General features: G+C 60.6%; 1 protein-coding gene across 5 annotated transcripts in view; it reads right to left on the bottom strand.

Moving 5' to 3' along the window:
• SREBF1 (sterol regulatory element binding transcription factor 1) overlaps nucleotides 1–19,597 on the bottom strand; it is a 25,227-nt gene extending 5,630 nt beyond the window's left edge. Inside the window, exons 1-15 of one of the 5 annotated variants that reach the window (XM_040630160.1) lie at nucleotides 19,492–19,597; nucleotides 6,954–7,052; nucleotides 5,153–5,584; nucleotides 4,579–4,766; nucleotides 4,356–4,493; nucleotides 4,054–4,275; nucleotides 3,296–3,410; nucleotides 2,900–3,120; nucleotides 2,457–2,658; nucleotides 2,161–2,339; nucleotides 1,638–1,899; nucleotides 1,389–1,555; nucleotides 1,025–1,193; nucleotides 442–550; nucleotides 50–159 (exon numbers count right to left, since the gene is read on the bottom strand). In XM_040630160.1, the coding sequence (XP_040486094.1) occupies nucleotides 50–159; nucleotides 442–550; nucleotides 1,025–1,193; nucleotides 1,389–1,555; nucleotides 1,638–1,899; nucleotides 2,161–2,339; nucleotides 2,457–2,658; nucleotides 2,900–3,120; nucleotides 3,296–3,410; nucleotides 4,054–4,275; nucleotides 4,356–4,493; nucleotides 4,579–4,766; nucleotides 5,153–5,584; nucleotides 6,954–7,052; nucleotides 19,492–19,582 (2,704 nt within the window). In that variant the 5' untranslated portion in view covers nucleotides 19,583–19,597. Of the gene's footprint in view, nucleotides 1–49; nucleotides 160–441; nucleotides 551–1,024; nucleotides 1,194–1,388; nucleotides 1,556–1,637; nucleotides 1,900–2,160; nucleotides 2,340–2,456; nucleotides 2,659–2,899; nucleotides 3,121–3,295; nucleotides 3,411–4,053; nucleotides 4,276–4,355; nucleotides 4,494–4,578; nucleotides 4,788–5,152; nucleotides 5,585–6,953; nucleotides 7,053–19,491 lie in introns of those variants that run through there. The other 4 variants (XM_040630156.1, XM_040630158.1, XM_040630159.1 and 1 more) reach the window with 4 other exon arrangements.
• Nucleotides 19,598–20,718: the final 1,121 nt, after the last annotated feature.

Here is a 20,718-nt window from a genome sequence, read left to right as displayed (position 1 = left end):
GCGGAGCTGGGGGGCGCCGGGGCTCCCGGGGCGGGGGCTGGGGGCTCACCGGTGGTGGCGGCCATGCTGGAGCTGATGGAGAAGCCGCAGGCAGGCGCCCCGGCCAAGTCGGAACAGCTGTGGAGCAGCTGCAGGTACCCCAGGGCGTCTGAGAACTCCCTGTGGCGGAAGAGACGCCTGGCTCTCAGGCCCGGTGGCAGCGGTCCTGCGAAGGCCCTGGCCCCCTCCCCTCCCACCAGAGCAGCCTGACCTCCCCGCTCTGTCTCTTCCTGGCAAGCTGCCAGGGAGACCGACCCAGGGAGGAACAGACGCGCCGAAGGCTGCACAGCAGGTGGAAGTAGCCCGGTGCTGGCCACCCCCCCACGGCCCCGGACACAGCCAGTCCCCGGCTCTACCATGGAGGGAGCCTGCCTTGGGGGGCGGGGGTGCAGGGCCACTCACCTGTCCCCATCAGCCGCTCCAGGGCTGGGACTGGGCTGAGCCACACAACTCAGTGCTCGCTCCAGGAGATGTTCGCGGAACAGCTGAGTCACCTGGGCCAAGGGGTCCACTGTGGGGAGGAGTGGGTGAGCGGGGCGGCAGGAGGGCCCCCCTCGTCTCCACATTCACCTCTCCACACCAGCAGCTCTTTCCTGGGCACGCGGGTGGGACAGATAAATACCGCGGCCCGCTACCCCGGGCAGTGTAATCTACTTCATAACACGCCTTGACCAGCTCTGTTCCTGCCATCTGATCTCCTTACTCAGCACTGCTCTTGCCTGGGATCACCTCCCGAATCAACCACCTGCCCCCAAACTCCTGTCTCTCTCTTTGCTTCTGAAGAGCCCCAACGGAGACAGACCCAGCCTTCCTGCTCCTGCAGCCCCCACAGCAACAACAGACGGGGGGTGGGGGGGTGGGCATTAGACCGGGGTGGGCAGGGACATCCAGAGGTGCAGGGACAAGGGATGGGACAGGAATGAGGAATGGGAATGGGCCATGAAGGAGGCAGGGCGACGGGATGGGCACGGCGGCGAGAGAGCACCTGGGTTGCCGGCCAAGCTATACAGGCTCTCTCTCGGGGCACTGCACACGGCCCAGTCCCCATCCACGAAGAAACGGTGGCCCACGGGGTGGCACAGCCACTGCATGGCAAGAGGCACCGAGCCGCTTTGTGCCAGGCAGGCCTGGCGGGCGCTACTCAGGAAGAAGCGCTGTGGGGGAGGGGAGCGGGGCTGTCACACTGGACCCAGACAGGGACTCACACCCAGCCCTAGGACTGTGACCCCAGCTGGGCCTAGATCCCATCCCCCTCCCCCATAACCGTGAGCCCCTTGCCCCGGGAGCCACCGCTAAGAGCTGCAGAGACAAGCCCCCAGCCCTGTCCCCACCGCCCACCACCCACTCACTGTCAGAAAATGCAAAGCCCGCGGGAGACTGGTCTTGACCCTCAGCGCGGCGGCCACATAGATCTCGGCCAGGGTGGCCACGGACACGGCGTCCCCCGCACATTCCGCCAGGTTCAGGGCGCTCAGGGCCAGATTGGCGGCAGTGAGGTGCCCGCCCGCGTACTTCCCTGGGAAACGGGCAGGAGGTGAGGCAGGGGTGCGGCAGCGGGGCGGCGGGAGCCCCCAGGCCCAGTTGCTCGCCCCTCATACCCATGGTGTGCAGCTGGTGCAGCTTGTGGTAGACGAGCGCCGCGTCCCGGGCGCTGGTGCGGGCGTCCGCCTGCAGGGCCCAGTCCCTCTGCAGGCCCCCGGCCCGGCCCGCCAGCCAGCGGCCCACCCACAGTCGCTGCAGCAGGTGGCGGATGAGGCTCCAGAGCAGGCTGCAGGCCAGGTCCAGGTGGGAGGTGGGCAGCGGGCGGCCCAGGGCCCGCAGGGCCAGCCACAGCTGCTGGGCAGCCTGGGCGAAGTCCCCCTGGGGACGAGCGTTTTCCAGGTGAGAAAAGGGTGATCAGAGTATCTGAGCACATGATACCCCTCCTGCTCTGAAGACTCTTCCACCTCGGGCTCCCCACCATGACCCTGGCGCCCCCCCGTCAGTGGGAGTCCGCGGGGTCGACAGGAACAAGGAGGGCAGGGCGGGGAAGAGAAGTGACACCCAGCGCCTTCCCAGGTGGTGCCCAGGTCCTGGCCCTGCCACATCCCCCGAGCCCACCCCCGGGAGCCGGCCCCTTACCCGGGCCAGGTCCAGGTCAGCCTGCTCGCGATGCCTCCAGAAGTGCACAGCGGGGCCCGAGTGGGGCCGCGTGACCGGCTCTCCGTAGACAAAGAGAAGCGCCAAGGAGACCAGCACCAGCAGCCCGTTGGTCAGCCAGACCAGTGGGGGCAGCAGCCACGGGGCCCAGCCGGGGCCATCTAGGGACAGACAGAAGGGCTGGTGACACAGCTCCCTGGAAATCCAGAGCCCCGGCCACACCCCCCGAGTTCATCCCCCCTCTCTCCCAAGGATACCCACGCTGGGGCCCATCCTACCTCTGCCTTCGGCACCCAGCATGTTGCGGCCAGGACCGTGGTAGGTGCTGCTGGCATCCGAGGGGCTGGGGAGACCCCGGCTGCCCAGCAGGGAGGCCAAGGGGTTGCAGGAGAGACAGAGGAAGACGAGTGCGCACAGGGCCAGGCGGGAGCGGTCCAGCATGCCCCGGCTGCGGGGGGACAGCAGCTGCTCGGGCTTCACCTGGTAGGGGTGGGCAGGTCAGCGAGGGCAGCGCGGGAGTGGCCCAGAGGGGATGCAACAGGGAAGGAGGGATCAGCCCCCCACCCGGCCTTACTGTGGGACCCCAGGTGGCTACAGGCCTTAGTTTTTCTATCTATCAAATGGGGGTTATGGAGGCTATGTCAGGGGCCTCTTCCTGACCTAGTCCTGGGGCTCAGATATTGAGGGGACACAGACAGGGGGGAACATGGCAGGGCCCAACCTGGCTGTCCTCAAAGACTGGGCTGTCGGGCTCCGAGTCACTGCCACTGCCACCACTGCCACTACTCCTGCCTCCAAGGGACAAGGGGCTGCTCTGAGAGGGCGAGCCGGCGTCCGAGGGTGGCGGGCTCAGCGTGTCCACCACCTCGGGCTTCATGCCCTCCATGGGCACGTCTGTGTTTCCTCCACTGCCACAGGCTGAGACCAGGTCCTTCAGAGATTCTGTAGGTCAGAAAGGAGCAGGGCCGGGGGGGTGAAGGCTTGATACCCCACCCAAATCAGCTTAGGGCCCCGTGGAGAGGGGGAAATGGGAATTGGTCTAGCTCTCGAGGCCCTTGTAGAATTGGGGCCTAAGGGGCGGGTGCAGGAGTTGGGGCGGGGTGAGGCCAGGACTCACTGCTTTTCTGGGCCGCAGAGCGGAGGCTCAAGTTCTCCTGCTTGAGCTTCTGGTTGCTCTGCTGTAGGAAGCGGATGTAATCGATGGCCTTGCGCAAGACAGCGGACTTGTTCAGCTGCAGGGGGTGGGAGGGAGACGGCACAGGGGGCCGTTCAAGCCTGGCACTGGGCACCTAAGCGCGGTGGGGGGGGGGGGCTACTTCACAATGCCGCTGCCTCAGGACTGTTGCTCTTGCTGTTGCCTCTACGGGAACGTTCTTCCCCTCGTAGAACCTATCTCCCAGGACAGGCGCGAGGATTCATCCAGCAAAGGCATGCAACAGGGTCTGGCTAACTCCCTCCCTTCCTTCCGCTCTTGGCTCCTGTGATCGTCACCCTTGCAAAGTGCTTCACACGGGTAGCCTCATCGTCCCTCTCCCTGTGTTGTTTTCCTCCACGGCACATATCCCCACCTGGCGACTCTAATGCTTACTGCTTTATCCTGTGTATTGTCACCCCCCTGTCCCCCACTAGAACGTCAAGTCTCTAGACAGCAGGACTTTGGTCTGTCTGTTCCCTGCAGTGTCCCCAGGGCCCAGATTAGCCCCTGGCACGCAGGGGACCTGCCATGAAGTTCAGCTGAATCAGTGGCACTGGCCAGGCCCAAACAGGCTGAAACCCACAGTCCAGGCTCAGTTTGAAGCCTTCTGGGTCTTCCAGTCCCCTGCTCCCCCCCCCAGGGTCACCCCAGAGTGTGCCTCTGAATGCCGTTGCCCGCACCTTCGCCTCAGTGCCCACTACCAGGTCCTTGAGCTCGATGATTTTGTCGTTGATGGAGGAACGGTAGCGTTTCTCGATGGCGTTGTGGGCGGTGCGCTTCTCCCCACGGCTCTGGGCCGAGCCCGGGGCCTTGCCGCCGGCTGCCAGCCGGTTGATGGGTAGCTTCTCGGCGTCCACTACCAGCGGCACCGTGGCCAGGATGGTTCCTCCACTCACCAGCGTCTGAAGGGCCAGGCGCAGGTTACCGGCCGGGCACGCACGTGCGCAGAACCGTGACCTTCCGCCCTGCCCATGCCACCCACCTGCAAGGGCGCCGTCTGCACGGCCGTGCCAGGGGCCAGGGAGCCGATGCCCGCCGCCTTCACCGTGCCTGCCATGTCTGTCTTCATGGTCGTCAGGAGCAGGGAGTCTGCCTTGATGAAGTGGGGCTGCAGCAGGACCTGGCAGGGGGACAGGCCTCAGCCAAGAGCTGTGAGCATGGACCAGGGGCCGCCCCCTCCTCGACGCCTGGCCAGACCTCCTCACCGGGACCTGCTGGATCTGCGAGGTCACTGCGGTTGTTCCAGGGGCTGCTGTGGGGTTGGCCGTGGCTGTCAGCAGCTGCTGGGGGGCCGCATTCTGGACCTGGGTGTGCAAGGAGACGGGCGGGACCCNNGGCAGGGAAGCCAGTGGCAGGCCAGGCAGCGGCTGCGGGGTGCTCCCTGGAGGGGTCCCTGCAGAGATAAAGGCTGGGGCTGCGGGCACAGGCTGCCCTAAGCCACTTGCAACCCACCCCTCAGGGCCCTATCACCCTATGACCTGGGATGAGTCATCACCCCTCATGGCTTCAGTTTCCTGTGGCGACAACCCCCCCTCAAATGTGCTAGCTCTCCAGCCCCGCATTGGTTTCTGGAAGGGCAGCGTTGATGTGGACAGCCCAGCAGAGTGGGAGGCAAGGCTTCCCCCCACAGTAAGCAGAACACCAGTACTGCCAGTTCCGGGGCGTCTGAGGCAGTAGAGCACTGGCCCGATGGCTAAAGCCCGCCAATGCCTCTACCGGGGCCACGGCAGACCCTCCTCTCTGTGCTCGTGCGGTCCCCTCCCCCCACACCTCCCTTACCTGTGGAGAAGCCTCCCGTGGGGCTGGGATAGCCCAACACAGGGCTAGAGTTGAACTGTGGCGGGGCTGGGGCGGGGAAGCTCTGGGGCAGGAGGGACCCCGGCACGGGCTGCGGGGTTGGGGGCTGCAGGATGGTCAGCGGCAGCGGCTCCTCCTTGATACCAGGCCCAGGGGAGAAGGCAGGCCCAGACGGGTACATCTTCAGGGAGGTGGGTGCAGGCTGGGGAGGGGACAAGGGTGGAGGTGTCGCCTTGGGTCCCCCCAGGAAGCCTTCGAGTGGGGAGCTCATTGTGGCAGGAGATGGGGACAAGCTGCCCGGGGAGCTGGCATCGGGACTGGCAGGGTCTGTGCCCCCTGCCCCGCCCCCGGCATAGGGCGGGTCGAACAGGCCCGGGAAGTCGCTGTCTTGGTTGGTGATGAGCTGCAGCATGTCTGGAGAAAGGAGGAGAGGCCATGTGAGTGACAGCAGGGCAGCGGCTGGCCCCTGTACAGCGCATCCCGCGCTTCGTGCCTCCGGTCCACACAGCTGTATGTGTGGGGCAATGGTGCGGAAATAGAAAGCCACCCACAGGAGCCCGTGCTCCCAGACACACAGCCGTTTCCTGGGCACCTGTGACACCTGGAGCGATGCCTGGTGCTTCTCATGGAGCCAACAGCCCGTACAACAGCTGGACAAGGTCAGTGCCCCACACCTCTGCTGAGGCAGAACTGGAGTTGGGGCCCCAGACGGCTGACTTCAGAGCTGCCAACCCCAACCCATTCCTCCGTGGAACAGACCGAGGCTTGGGGCTGACCCAGCTGCCGGCCACGTGTGTGCCAACCAGTGTGTCCCATGCCTGCAGCCAAGCAGCCTCGGGACCAGGCCATTCAGGGCTTCAGTTTCCCCTCTATGAAAGCAAATGTTGGCTGTCCTGCCTCGTTCCTCCCCGTACAGACTGGGACACACTCCCTTGCCACTGCCCTAGCCTCTCCCCCAGCTGGCGGGTGACTACGGCCTGGCTGTTCGCCTGGGGCCCTCTGACCCACTAGGGACAGCCACCGACTGGGTTAAAGTGCTCTGCAAGATCCCCAGCCTGAGCTCCCGGCCCTGCCCACCTGCCCACTTGACGTGAGGCCTGGACCAACAGCCTCCTCTCACTAGGCCTCAGTTTCCTCATCTGCACAACAAAAAAGGAGGAAGCCCTTCGTGGCAGGGTTGCTGCAAGTCTTGGCGGGCCAGGAAGCTGGCCACACAGCGGGCCTCACTGCTGCCTGCCTCCTGCCAGGTGCCCAGGCAGGGCAGTTCCTGCAGGAGAGGACCTTCTCTGGACTCCAACAGCCCGAGATGGGGGAGCCGGGCTCGGGTCCCCCTGGGCCCTCCATGGGAAACACCTCGTGGGCTCTCCTGTACTTTCACTGGCAGGGCCCCCATCCTTCACCCCCGCCCTCAGAGCCCCTCTGACAGATGGGAAAACTGAGGCCCTGAAAGACAAGCCGACTGAATCCAGGACTGGGGTCCCGGATTTGGCTCCGGGGAGGGGGGACAACTGGCCTCCTCCCTGCTTCTTTCCCTGGAGCCCCGGAGTGGGGCAGAGGACCCGGGAAAGCCCCCCTCACTCCACACGCCGGGATGGGGGTAAGTACTGCGGGTGGGGGTGGCCCACCAACTCCAGTGGGCGCCGGCAGCTGCCACGCCGCCCCCTCGGGAACCCGCTCTTCCCGCTGGGAGTCGGGAGTTCCACGGCCACTGCACACACACGCCCCCCTCTGAGGAAACCGGAGGCTCTGTGATAAAGGGGTGAGGGGCTCCTCCAAAAAATACCTTCGAACGTGCAATCCATGGCTCCGCGGCCCTGGCCCGCCGCCCCTTCGGGGCGTCCCGGCCGCTGGCCTGCCGGTCTCCGCGCGGCGCCGACTTCACCTGTCACGGCTCGGCCGCGCTATAAAGCCCGCGCAGCGCCCCGCCCCCGTCGGCCCCGCCCCCGTCGGCCCCGCCCCGCCCCGCCCCCCGGGGCCGCGGGCCGGGCATGGGGTGAGCGCGCGCGGCCAATCAGCGGCCGCGCCGCTGCCTCACTAGGGCCCCGCCCCTGCCCCCGCCCCACCCCCGACGGCGGCTCGGGCTCGGGTTTCACCCCGCGGCGCTGAATGGGGCCGGGGTTACTCGCGGGCGCCGGCCCTTAACCCACTCGGCGCCGACATCCGCCGGGGTTACTGGCGGTCACCGGCCCCCCTACGCCCCCAGCTCCAACCACCTCCGTTAGCACCTCGGAGAAGTGCGGCGGAGTGGGCGCAGGGCCGGGAGGACCCCGGCTGGGATGACCCAACACTCTTTCCAAATCGCTGGCCACCCTCACCGGGTCCCACCGCTAGGCCTCAGTTTACTTCTCTGGACAATGGGATAATCACATCTCCCTGGCCTCGAAAGGGAAAACAAAGGAGAAAACGGGTGAGGCGCTCAGTACCACGAAGCGCTGAATTAAGGCCAAGGGCTGCCTGGTGGCGGGTGCCGGGACCTCCCCTTCCTGGGGCAGCCCAGCATGGGGCCACCCCCCACCACATGGACGCCTAATAACAGGTCACTGCCAGGAAACTGAGGCCCAGAGTGAAGAAGGGAGACCCTTATCCCAAAGTTCACATTCATGTAATACTTGAACATGATTCTCTGTCTTCGCAGTTGTCCTTTTGCAGAGAGACCTGCGTCTGGGATGGGGGGAAGGGGGTCAGCAAAGTCTACCCTGGCTCCCAAGGCCTCACAACCTGCCCCCAGCAGTCACCAGGTCAGGTCTGACTCACTTGTTCCCTGTAGGGTCCTGGGAGGCCAAGAGGCAACCCAATCCCTGGGACACAAGGTGAGGAAGGCAGGGGTGTCAGCCCTAGGGTGACAGGCTCTGGGGGTCTTTCGAGGAGGTACCTAGGACTGCCTCCCCTTCTGAGTAAGGTCAAAGTTCGACACACATACAGATGAACAAAGCATGGCCAGCTGCCCAGGTTGTCAGCTTGAGCTTTTGTGGCCAAACAGACCTCCAGCCAGTCCTGCCCCAGCCTTCAACTGCAGCACCCGCCTGGCCCTCCTCTGGCTCCCAGTCTCCTGTGGCCTCGGTGGGGGGCTGAATCCTGGGCAGGCACGCATGGCAACTGAGCGAAGTGGGCCAGGAGGGACTCCAGCCCCAATCTCTCTCCCTCTCCACCAGCCTAACAAGGAAACTCAGCCTCATCTCCCTCACACACATCCAGCTCCCAGTCTTTCTAGAACTTTCCATGGCTTGTAGGAGGTGCCAAGGATAAAGAACTTATCCTCTAGCACCTCCACCTTCCTCTCTCCTCAGCTTGTGGGTGCTCACACTTTCCCTCATCCCCCCCCACAAAACAAAACAAAGCATTGCTGTTGGAAAGGCTCTGACCTCACCCGAGTAACTGAAGACAGGTTAGACACCGAGGCCTGGATTCCAGAACCGAGTTTCAAAAGCAGACCCTCGCGGCTCTGTTCTTCCTTCCCATGTTCCCCAGTTGTGGAGCCCAGAATGTGGCAGGACCAACAAGTAGGTACTGGCCTGAGACTTTTCAGACCAGGGCTAGAGGCAGCCCTCAGGGTGTCAAGCCCGGGCCACCCGCTTCCCCGCTTCCCCGTCTCATCCTCTCTTCCCTTCAGCACATCTTCTCACCTTTGTTTTGCACTCCTCACAACTCTGGGCTCTGCCCCCATCCCATCCTGAGGCAGTAGGAGGGAGAATGGTCACTCAATGTCCCCCTGAGGGTAGCAGGAGTCAGGAAAGGCTTCTGGGGGGGGGGGGGCTGGCCAAGGGGCAGAAGACACAGTCTAAGCTAAGATGTAGAGAAAAGAGGGCCTGGGTGCCACGAGGCTCCTGGTGGCATCGGAGGGGCCAGCCTTACCCTAACCTCCCATCTCCCTCTCTCCTGGAGCTGAATCTGTCAGCCTATTCCTGCAGGAGCTGGGTGTCAGAGCTAAGACTGGGCTTGGAAATTCGAGACCAAGCCCCACAGCCCACCTCCTCTCCCACACAGCCCAGGGGCCGACCTTCCCTCCGAGCCTCGCTTGCCAGGTAATTGCAGGCAGATCACTCCCCTTCTCTGAGCCTCCACCCCTCGTCTCCAGAGGTAACAGCGGTGGGATTCTAGAAGGGCAAGTGTGTTTACTGCAACATTATTTATGACCACTAAGTTATGCAAGCAGCCTAGGCTGTCCATCAACAACGAACAGATGAAGATGTGGTATGTATACACGATGGAATACTACTCAGCCATCAAAAAGAATGAAGTCTTGCCATTTGCCAGGACATGGATGGAGCTAGAGTGTCTTATTCTAAGTGAAATAAGTCAGTGCGAGAAAGCCAAATGCCGCATGATTTCACTCGTATGTGGAATTTAAAAAGCCAAACAAAGGAAAAAGAGACAAACCAAAAAACAGACTCTTAACTCTAGAGAACGACCTGGTGGTGACCAGAGGGGAGGCGGGTGGGGGGATGGGTGAAGTAGGTGACGGGGATTAAGGGGACACTTAGCGTGATGGGCACTGAGTAATGGATAGAATTGAGGACTTTATATTGTACACCCGAAACTCACATAACACCGCATGTTAACTAAAAAAATGAAAATAAAAAAATAATAAAAGAGCAAGCGTATGGGGGCGCCCGGGTGGCTCCGGCAGTTAAACATCCAGGTCTTGATTTTGGCTCCGCTCATGACCTCAGGGTCGTGAGATGGAGCCCAGCGTCAGGCTCTGTGCTGGATGTAGGAGCCTGCTTAAGATTCCCTCTCTCCCTCTCCCCCTCCCCGCCCTCCTGCTTGTGCGCGCTCCCTCTCTCTCTCTCTCTCTCTCTCAAAACGAAGCAAGTGTATGAAGCACCCAGCATTCAGCAAGATCGCAATAAAGCTTCGTCCCTCTGCAGCAACTGGAATGGTCTAGAACTGTTAAGGCAGGTAGTGAATTGTCCATTACTTGCAACGTTCAAGTCGGAACTCCGTACACATTTAATGGAGACCGTTTTATGGAGAGTAAATCGGGCTGGGACTGGAGTGAGACGAGAGAGGTACCCACTCCCAGCCCTGGGAGCCAGGACAGCGGGCCCCAATAGACTGGCCATGGCTCCCAGCTCTCGGACCATTCTCCGGCGAGCTGAGCGCAGGGCTTCCAGCAGAGAGAGAGGCTCAGATGGCCCGTGAGGCTCCCGCATGCCTTCCTTGAACACAGGAAAGAGGAGACAGGGACTCTGGGCCTCAACGGGCCCACGTCGCAACTCCTCCAAACTTTCACCTTCCCCACCTCCTCCCCAAGCCTGGATTCCTTTTTCCTCTCCTTTCCAGTCCTGCCCCGATTCTATCAGGGCCCAACAGGAAACCTGAGCCCGCCCGCCCTCCCTGGCTCTACCTTCAAATCTCCTTTGGAAGGCAGATGTGGGCCAGCCTTTTATTCTCTGGCCTGTTTATTCTGCGAGGCCATGATGGAAATCTTGGGAGGACCCAACGCCATGAACCGGCAGGAACACAGCTCTGATCATCACAGGGGCCTGTAGCCCATCCAACCTGTATGAGGCCTTGAACCCCAAACGAGCTCTGCTTGCATGCCTCTCTGGATGGGGAGCTCACCACTTCCCTTACATGGCCTGGTCCAGGACGCCCAGACTTGCTTCTCTGACAATGTCTGCTGCCTTTTCTTTTCTCTTTTTTTTAAAGAAAAGCGTGAGGGGTAGAGGCAGAGGGAGACAGTGTCCTAAGCAGACTCTGCGCTGAGCATAGAGCCTGACACAAGGCTCCATCTCATGACTCTGAGATCATGACCTGAGCTGAAATCAGAGTCAGACACTTAACTGACTGGGCCTCTCAGGCATCCCTTCACTGCCTTTTCGTAAGTGTCCCCTGTGTGTCAGGCCTGTGCCGGGCACTGGGGTACAGGGACGTAGCACAAAGAACTTTCCTCGTGGAGCTTACGTTCCAGTGACCAACGATCTGCACATACATGGAGGAATGTGGGTGCAGGTGGTCATGGGCACCACGAAGAAACTGAGGCAGTATAAAGAGAGATTGAGGGGCCACTACAGATGAGATGATCCGGAAGCCTCTCTGAGGGGGCAACATCTGAGTAGAGGCCTGAAGGAAACGAGGAAGGAGGAAGAATGTCCGGGGCAGAAGGAGCAGCAAGTGCAAAGGCCCTGAGGTAGAAGCAAGCTTGGCGGGAGGATGATGAGACAGCAAGGAGGCCAGTGTGGCTGCAGCAGAAGGAGCAAAGGGGGGATAGAGGTCGGGGAGGCAGCCAAGGAGCTGGGATTCCAAACACAAGCTTGTTTGTCCTCTGAGCCAAGGACACCAATGCTCCAGGAAATGGGCAGGAAAGGGGTTTGCAGCTGTCCGGTACGATGCAAATGTGATTTGCACACTTGCACAAGTGTGAAGAAGAGTGACGGTATAAAGCAGCGCCGGCACAGGAGAGGGCACGGGACAGGGCTTATGGGACCCCTGCAGCGTTCCACCTCTTCCCGCTTCATGAAGGGCACAGGGCAGGGGTGAGGCACTCACCCGCCATCCCAGGAAGCCGGGGCTACACCCTGCCTGCCATTTGTCCCTGCTGCTCCTGCCAGTACCTCTTCGATCCTCCTGAGGACTCGGGTCAGCAGGTTTGCATGTCCTCAGCTAGTCGTGTAGGCAACAGGGACAGACTCCCCTTTGTGCACTCAGGGCTGCCCGGGGGTGCAAGCGTGTGCCGGCTCTTCCTGGAATGGGACGGGCCCATGGCGAGAGCCCCAGGTGTACCTGGGCATGGGCCCTCTAGACGGACAAGGAAACTAAGGCTCAGAGAAAGGCCCTGTGTGTCCAAGGGCCCACCACTGCCAAGTAGAGAATCTGGGACTCAAACCCGGGTCCACCAACCCCAGAGCCCCTACTCATCAGCTCCAGCCCGCCGGGGACAGGAGGGGGCCCTAGCTCCAGCCCGGCTCTGGCCCGACCTGCTGGCAGCACTCGTCTCAGCTCAGGCAGTGTGTGTAGAGTGCACAAGGGGGACAGGAGGCAGCACGAAGCTCAGTAAGGCTCAGCTCGGGCACTGCCCCTTCTGGACACCTTAGCGGCCAGGCTTGGCGGGGAGCCCCTCGAGGCAGAGCCGGGGCCTGAACCAGCGTGTTACCCCAGCATCGGTCAGCACAAGGCGGAGCCCAGAGGGGACCAGAGCCAGCCGGCCCCCACCCCACTGCTGGTCTCCAGCCATGGGCTCTCGCCCAGGCTGTTCCCTCTGCCGGGAATGTCCTTCCCACTGTCCTGTCTACCTAGCAAACTCCTGTTCCTCTTTCAAAACTTGTTCTGATGTTAACTCCTGAGATTCTTCCCTCAACTGTGTCACCCCACCCACTAGCTCCCATTGACCCAAACCAAACGACCCTGGACATGACCTGTAAGAGAGCCATTAAATAGGATGCTGGTCAGTACCACTTCAGACATCTTGTCCTAGGTGTGGGCTCGGGGCACATACTGATCATTCTGGAAGCTGAAAACCAATCCATAGGCCTGAGACAGTGGCAATCTGGGAGTAGTGCCCTACCAGGGAGCAACTGTTCCCAGTCTAAATAGCAGTGCCGCACACTTCTTTATATAAATTATATCTATTTCCCCCTTTTGGGTTGTTTCCCTGCAGCCTCCTTTTAACCCGAAGTGGATGTAGGGGTTCAAAGGGAACATGCTGTTTTAGGGCTGCTGGGCCGCTCTCTGGAAAAGAGAAACCCCTTTACAACCTCCCCGGCAATGTGTCCCATTTCCTCACTGCATCACCAGCACTGGGTTTTATAATTTTTATTTACTTTTGGTTGCTTTGTTTAGCCCTGAGACCTGTGTGACTGGAACCTCGAAGGTGCTTGAATGTGTATTCCCAAGGCTGCCTGCCCTGAGGTGTTTTTTTGTTTGTTTGTTTGTTTAATAATTTTTATTTTGTTATATTAGTCACCATACAGTACATCCCCAGTTTTTGATGCAACGTTCCATGATTCATTATTTGCGTATAACACCCAGTGCTCCATGCAATACGTGCCGTCCTTAATACCCACCACCGGCCCTGAGGTGTTTTGTGCAGCGAACTATCAATGGTGACCCGAGGCTCAGAAACACCTGCACTGCTCTGGCCCTCCTCTGCCACTACCACCGACCCTTCCTCCGCACATTCTTCTGCCTGCCAAGCAATCCCTGCTGGGCCTGGCCTTCCTGCTGTTTCTCACAGGTCTCTAGCTCCTTCAACCCCCTCAGCTACCACCAGGCCTAAGCCACACTGGCTGGGCAGCGGGGGGGCTGTGGTGAGTCAGGGGTTTCAAGGCCTCTGTTCCTCACCTGTGCACTGGGTGCGGGGGTGACAAAGGCATTGCGAACTTTCCTTCCAGCTCTACTCTCTTTATTTCCTTTTTTTTTTTTTAAGATTTTATTTATTTATTTGACAGAGAGAGACAGTGAGAGAGGGAACACAAGCAGGGGGAGTGGGAGAGGGAGAAGCAGGCTTCCCAGTGAGCAGGAAGCCCGATGTCGGGCTCGAGCCCAGGACTCCGGGATCATGACCCAAGCCGAAGGCAGACGCTTAATAGCTGAGCCACCCAGGCGCCCCTATTTACTTATTTTTAAAGATTTATTCATTCATTTATTTGTCAGAGAGACAGAGCGAGAGAGAGCGTGCACAAGCAGAGGGAGGGGCAGGCAGAGGGAGAAGCAGACTCCCTGCTGAGCAGGGAGCCCGATGCAGGGCTTGATCCCAGGACCCCGGGATCATGACCCGAGCTGAAGGCAGATGCCTAACCGACTGAGCCACCCAGACACCCCATACTCTCTGTATCTTTAATGGCAGCTAAGGACAGGGTGCTTGCTCTCCTAAGGGTCAGGCAGGTGGAGAGGTGACGGGCTCCCCACTAACCTTGACCGGCCCCACCTTGTCTCCCAAGCAGTGACCCGGAATCAAAAGGTGGCTGCTCGGAACTTGAAACCATAGCCCATAGAAACTTCCAACACAGGCTCCGTGGATCATCTCCTAACATGTGTCAAGCTAAACATATGAGGTGCCAGGTCCCAGGTAAGTGCTCTAAATGATGAAAATTGGTTGAGGGCCTACTATGTGCTGCTTAAGCCCTTGACCTAACTCAGCTCATCTGATGCCCACACCTCCAAGAAGACGGCTCTATTATTATTCCTAGTCCACTGATGAGAACCTGAAGGTCAGAGAGGTTAGGCCACTTGCTCAGAGTCACACAGTAGGGATTGAATCTGAAGACCCCTGGGCTCCAACGGGAACCCCAGAGCCCTAGCATGTGACTGGGAGGGACAGGCTTGCTGGGAGATAGCTGGAGGGTCATTTGGGGGGAGGGGGTGAGACTGAGCAGGGTTCCAGGTCGGGAGGAGGCTTTTCCAGGCCACCAACTCTGGCAGGTGGGATGGACCCCCATCCCTGCCCCACCTCCCACCAAGTCCGAAACCCAGCAGGGGAACCAGACACCTGGATCCAGCCTCAAACACCCTCCTTCCCAGGAGCCCCAAAGCCGTTTCAAAGGCTCTCCCTCCACCCCTCCGTGGAGCCACACGGGACAGAGGTCTTACACATCCGGCGTCCCAGTCGAGTCTGGGGACCAAAGGGCACATCCACAGGGCCTGTGGCTGGCAGAAGACAAAGCCAGAAATACTTCCTCTGGCCCGCGCTGCCATTCCCACCTGAGCTGCACCTGTTGGCAGGGGGGCGAAGTCCGGATCCCAGGCCTCTGCCCGGCGGTGACCCCTGCCTGGGGCGGACCAGGTCACTCGGAATGTTTGTGTCCAGCGAGGTGACCATCGGGCAGGAGGTAACTCCCAGACACCTCACCCCACTGCCAGCATGCTTCTCTCCATCCCGCAAAGAGACAGGTCCTGCAAACCCTGCAGGTCTGGAATGCAGTGCTGACACGTGGGACATCATCCTGGGGCACTGGGGAGCCAGGGCTGTTTGGGAACTAAGGAGTTACAGCCCGGAGCTGGGAGCTGAGTGGTAAGCAGCCCTGAGCTGTGTTTTCTCTCTTTTTTTTTTTTTTTCTTTTGAGAGAGAGAGAGAGTGGCAGTGTGCACGCATGCAGGGGGCTGGGGTGCAGGCAGAGGCAGAGGGAAAGGGAGAGAGAGAATCTTTTTTTTTTAATAAGATTTTATTTATTTATTTATTTATTTGAGAGAAAGAGACAGAGATAGCAACAGACACAGCAAGAGAGAGCACCGGCTGGGAGGAGAGGGAGAAGCAGGCTCTCTGCTGGGCAGGGAACCCGATGCGGGGTTCGATCCCAGGACCCTGGGATCATGACCTGAGCCGAAGGCAGACGCTTAACTGACTGAGCCACCCCGGCGCCCCTTGAGCTGTGTTTTCTAAGAGGGGCCCAAGCTTGGTGGGCGTGGGGAAAGAGCTGGGCGTGAGATACCATGGGGAGAGGTGTGGGGTGGGGACTGGCCTGGACCCAGAAAATAGCCAGGCGTGCGTGGGCCCTAGGAGCAGACCCTCCTGTGGTTTGTCTGGGCACCTTGGGAGGGACTGCAGGGCCGGGAGGAGTGAGGTCCGGTAAGGCTACTCTGGCTTGGAGGACTGCAGGGGTATGACAAAGAGTGATGGCGGAGGCATCCAGGCAGAGGGCCGGAGAACTGTACCACCAAAGGCTTCAGACAAACCAGAGCCCGCAGGACGACTCCCCCATCGGGCCCAGCACCGCCCGGGAGACAGGGAGGCCCCAGCCAGAATCCCATCTCTACTTGCCTCTTCTGCACTTAAAAGCATGTGCAAGATCTGATCAATGAATCAGCAAAGAGGTGAAGCCTGCCACAGGCTTAACAATAATCCCAAACACGGCCCGGGCCTGCTCCCCTGTCCCCGCCGCCCACAGCCGCCAGGGACCCCAAAGCACAGAGCAACCCCGGGCAGGAGACGATGCTCCCTTCACCCATGGAGCTAAGGGCTCAGGCTGGCAGCTCCACCCCAAAACCCGCTCACATGACAGAGGGCTTGGCAAAGGCCGGCAGCAGGGCTGGGTGGGGCTCAAGGCCCTTGGCAGGCTCCCTGGTGACAGTCCTCTGTCTCATGACTCAAAGACCGAGCTCCGGGCTGGGAGGGGGAGGTGGCCGCTTGGCCTCTGACCCCTCTATGACCTACTCACAGGCCGCCAGCAGAGCCCCACGTGTTGCAGCCTCCTGGGTTCCCTGTTCTTTTTTTTTTTTTTTTTTAGATTTATTTATTTTAGACAAAAAGAGCACGCACTCCAGTGGGAGGGGAGGGGCGGAGGGAGAGGGAGAGAAGCAGACCCCCTGTCGAGTGCTGAGCCAGCCCCAGGGCTCCATCTCATAACCCTGAGATCACGACCTGAGCAGAAATCCAGAGTCCACGCTCTACTGACTGAGCCACCCAGGGACCCCGGGTTCCTGGTTCTCTTGCTTCCTGCCCCTCCCTCCACTCTTAGGAGCTCAGCAGTTAACAGCATGGGCCCCGGAGTCCACAGCCTGAGTTTGAATCCTGGCCCTGCCACGTTCTAGCTGTGTGACCTCAGGCAAGTCACTTAACCTCTCTGTGCGCCTCAAGGCACTCCTCTGTAAGATGCAGATCTGAAGTCTACCCCACTCAGGGTTGTCAGGAGGGCTCACTGGTCAGCTAGGAGCCTGGGATACAGTAAGTGCTCAATTAGTGTTCCCTGCTCATGTTGTGGTCCACGACCCCAGCTGCTGGGGGGGGGGGGCTTCCGACATTCAACCCAAGCATAGCACTCCCTACTCCCGTCCCCCCAAAACTCCACACCGCCTCCAGGGCCCAGCCCATCTACCCTCCAGGAGCTCGAGGACTGCTCGGCCCACCTCTCGACCCTCTTTCCTCTCAGGGGACCTGGAGACCTTCGGGCCCTGCTCCTCCCACCCCCACGTCACTCTCTAGATCTTGAATCTGCCTCGTTCCAAGGGCAGGGTATGAGCCTCAAAAGCAGGTCTGGCCCCTGAGCATCAGACTCCCCTCCCAGAGCCTCTGCCTATGGAACTAAAGGAGGGTCCATCCAGGCAAAGACGGGCCTGGGGGTCCACTGCCGTATTTATGAGAACAAAACAACGTGGATGTCCATCAGTGGGGGACTGGGGGGATAAACCAGGGAACCTGATTGTTGTCTGGCTGTTGACACGGAACAAAGCGGGTTACAATCTCCTCTGAGCCAATGGACCCTATTCTAATTTCTAAAAGTATAGATTAGCAGTTGCCTGGGGCTGGGTGTAGAACGGGGAGCAGTTGCAAATTGGCAAAAGGAATCTTATTGTGGCCATGAAAATGTTCTAGAACTAACGGGTGATGGTCACACAACTTGGTCAATGTAACAACTTATTGTACACTTAAAATGGGCAAATCTTACAGCAGGTAAGTTATACCTCAGTGGTATTGTTTTTAAAAAGCAGATCACCAGTACACAGCCATTCCAAAAAAATAAAAATTAAAAGAACACACACACACATAGGAAAACAATCCCCCACATAATTAACACAGCTTATCTCTGCATGACGGGTTTACGGAAGATTTTCTTTTCTTCTTTTTGCTCACCTGCACTTTCTAATTTTTCTACAATGCGAAGAGATTCATTGTGTAATTGGGGGGGGGGATGGAAAGTTTGGATAAAAAACGAGAAATCTGCTGTAGTGGGCAAACCTCACACCCACCCCAGCAAGAGGCCCCAGTTGTCCCCCTTCTCTCCCAGATTAGAGCGGGTGCATAATGCCCCCCCCCCAACGGCTGCAGGGGCCCAGTCTTTGGGCCTCGGGACATAATGCTTCTGTAAATGAGTCAGTGAGAAAGGTCTATGCCAGACCCGTGGCCCTGATATACCCCCCTCCCCGAAACCACTGTCCCAACTCCCTTAGGAAGGGAAGCATTAGTATCCCAAGCAGGAAACTGAGGCTCGAGGATTGAGAGAGCTTGGGCAGGATGGCAGAGTATGTGAGTAGTGTCCAGATTCAAGTCCTGACCCCAAAGCCCAGGTCCTCACCACCTGGTCATGGTGCCTTTCAGGCTGCACTACTGGGTCTGGGGCTTGTGGAACTGTAAGGGGAGTCAGGCTCAGATCTCCCCAGGGTCCGGGGTTTGGGGTTCATCACTCCAGCATGCAGTGATGGGGAAGGCTGCTTTGGAAAAGCCCCCCAGTCAGGTCTCTCCTCCCCGGGGCTCCCCTTGCCTGGCCCATGGGGCAGGTGAGCTGATAAGAACCCAGGCTAGTGGCCAGCTGGGCTCATATGCAAGGCTGCAGCAGGGCAGGAGCGAGTGACTTAGATGTGTCTGTTCTGCCAAGCCCAGGGGGCCGCAGGCTCCAGGGACACATCCGTCCAGGTGGTGGGAGGTCTGAGTCCTGCGCTCTTGGCCTCAGGTTCCCCATCGACCAAGCGCCACTTAGCCAGTGTTGCCGAAACTGCAGAGGGCCCATGGAGGGCCGTTTGCTGGGGGCTGTGGTTTGCCCTGTTACACAATGGGGCGACAGCTTCCCAACTGGTACCTGCCGCACCGTCCCCAAACCTCTCCTCCGTCTAGCAAACAAGATGCTTTCAAAGATGTGAGTAAACCCGCGCCGCGGCTCCGCCCCAGTCCCTGGGCTGGCTGGGAACACATCCTTCCCCCTTGGTCCCGGGGCTGACCCTCAAGTCTCAGCTCAAAAGTCTGCTCAATAGAGGTCCCAGCCTACCCCTGCTCCACCCCAACGCGCAACTAAATATCCGTTTGCGGGTTTTCTTGAGGATTTTCGTGCTCCCAAGAAAAGGAGGAGCCCAGGTCGGTCTGTGAAGCCCCTGTGCCGAGGACGCGGCTTGGTATGCAGTAGTTGCTCAATAAATGTTTGCCCAAGCGATGCCCATCTAGGACTAGGAGAATCGGACGGGGGCGGGAGGGAAAGAGAGAGGGAGGAGGGACAAGAGGAAGCGCCGCGCGCATGCGCCCGAGCTCTGCGCCGAGCTGAACTCTTGGGCCGGAGGGAATGACCGTGAGTAACCCCGCGCTGACGACAGGGCCGGGGCAGGGGCGGGGCCTCGGCGACGCCCCGGTCTCCAGGCTCGCGGCGCCTGCCACTGGGTTGAGAACTCGCCGGCCGCGCCGCGCGGGGCCCCGGACGCCCGGAGGCGCACGTGCCCGGCCCGCAGCCTCCAAGGGAGTCGGCGAGGCGCGGCCCGAGACGCCAGGGCGGGCGCAGGGAGGCTCGGCGCGGTCTGGACCACGGGGCCCACAGCGCACAGCCCAGAGGCGCGGGGAAGGCCCCGCGCACACAGCACGGAGCCGGTGCCCGCGCCCCGCGCCCCGAGCCGGCCCGGGAGACAAAGGCCGGGCGCCGCCGGCGCGCCACCCTCGCGCGGAGCCCAGCCGGCCCTTGACGTACCTTCGATGTCCGTCAGCAGGGCCGCGTCCAGCTCGCACGGCTCGGCCAGCGCCTGCTCCAAGGCCGCTTCGCTGAAGGGCGGCTCGTCCATGGCGCAGTCGCCTCCTCCGGGCGGCCCGCCGGGCCCGCCGCCGCGTACGGACTTTCTCAGGGGGCGCCGCGTCCGCCGGCCCCGGCCCGCTGGCGCCGCTGCGCGCGTTCGCGTCCCGTCCTGGCCCCGGTGGCGGCCCGGCGCCCGCGAAAAGTTCCTCGGAAACTGGGTTCCCCTGCTGTGGCTCTGCAGGGAGGGCGGGGTGGGGGCGGGGCCCTGCCGGGAGGCCCCGCCCTCCCGGGTTGACGGGGCCCCACCCCACATGGAGAGAGCCGGGACGGCTGCAGGGTCGGCCTCGCCAGCCTACCCCCAGCCGGCCCCTCCATCAGTGTGCCCTCCACTCATTCATTTCATCCAGCCTCTTGCACAGCAGCGTCTGGCCCACTGCTGCGAGAACGCTCGGGCAGGCCATGAGCCTTCCCTGGGCCTCAGTTTCTCCAACATCAAGCAAGGGGGCTGGGTGGAAGCTCCAGGACAGTGCCTGTCCCAGAGGTCTTGGGGTTGGAGGGGGGTGGAGTCTGGACAAACCTCACTTCCTAGATTCGGCTCTTTAGAACGAGACAGATCTGTCCAAGTGATAGCCCTAATGACCTGCTGTGTGCTGTCGGGCCAAACTCTGTCCTCAATTTCATCAGCTCTAAGTGGAGCTTGGTGATGCTTCTCCATAGGCTGGTTGCAATGTTAGTGATTACATGGGGGGGGGGGCGCTGGGCCTGTGAGTTCAGCCTGCCCCCCACCCCCACCCCCCAGTTTCCTTAGATCAGATTGGTCTCCCGATAAGGGGGTAGCGCAAAGGGAGACTGGAAGAGACTTAAATTTCCCTTCCTGATTTAATCTGCTTTCCTCCCAGATCCAGCTGTGGTGACAATAGAGGGGTGGACCTAGTCCACCCCCGGAAGTAGGTGGCCTCAGTACCCAGAAAGACAGGAAGACCTAGAGGGTTCAAGCACACGGCTACTCAGGAACAGCAACAGGGTTGGGCCCCAGGGCTATCTGACTTCAGACTTGGTGCTTACCCTGGATCATGACAGGCTGGGTCTGGGTCAGAGGAGGCAGCTTGGCTGGGAAAAGAGAGGAGACCGAACCCTGGGCCCTGTGGACTGGGGACAGAGCTAGGTGGTCGGGGGGGGGGGGGG

This window comes from Ursus maritimus, unplaced genomic scaffold (genome assembly GCF_017311325.1).
Source record: "Ursus maritimus isolate PB19 unplaced genomic scaffold, ASM1731132v1 scaffold_14, whole genome shotgun sequence".
Classification (NCBI taxonomy): Eukaryota; Metazoa; Chordata; class Mammalia; order Carnivora; family Ursidae; genus Ursus; species Ursus maritimus.
This window is presented reverse-complemented; position numbering and strand designations above follow the sequence as displayed.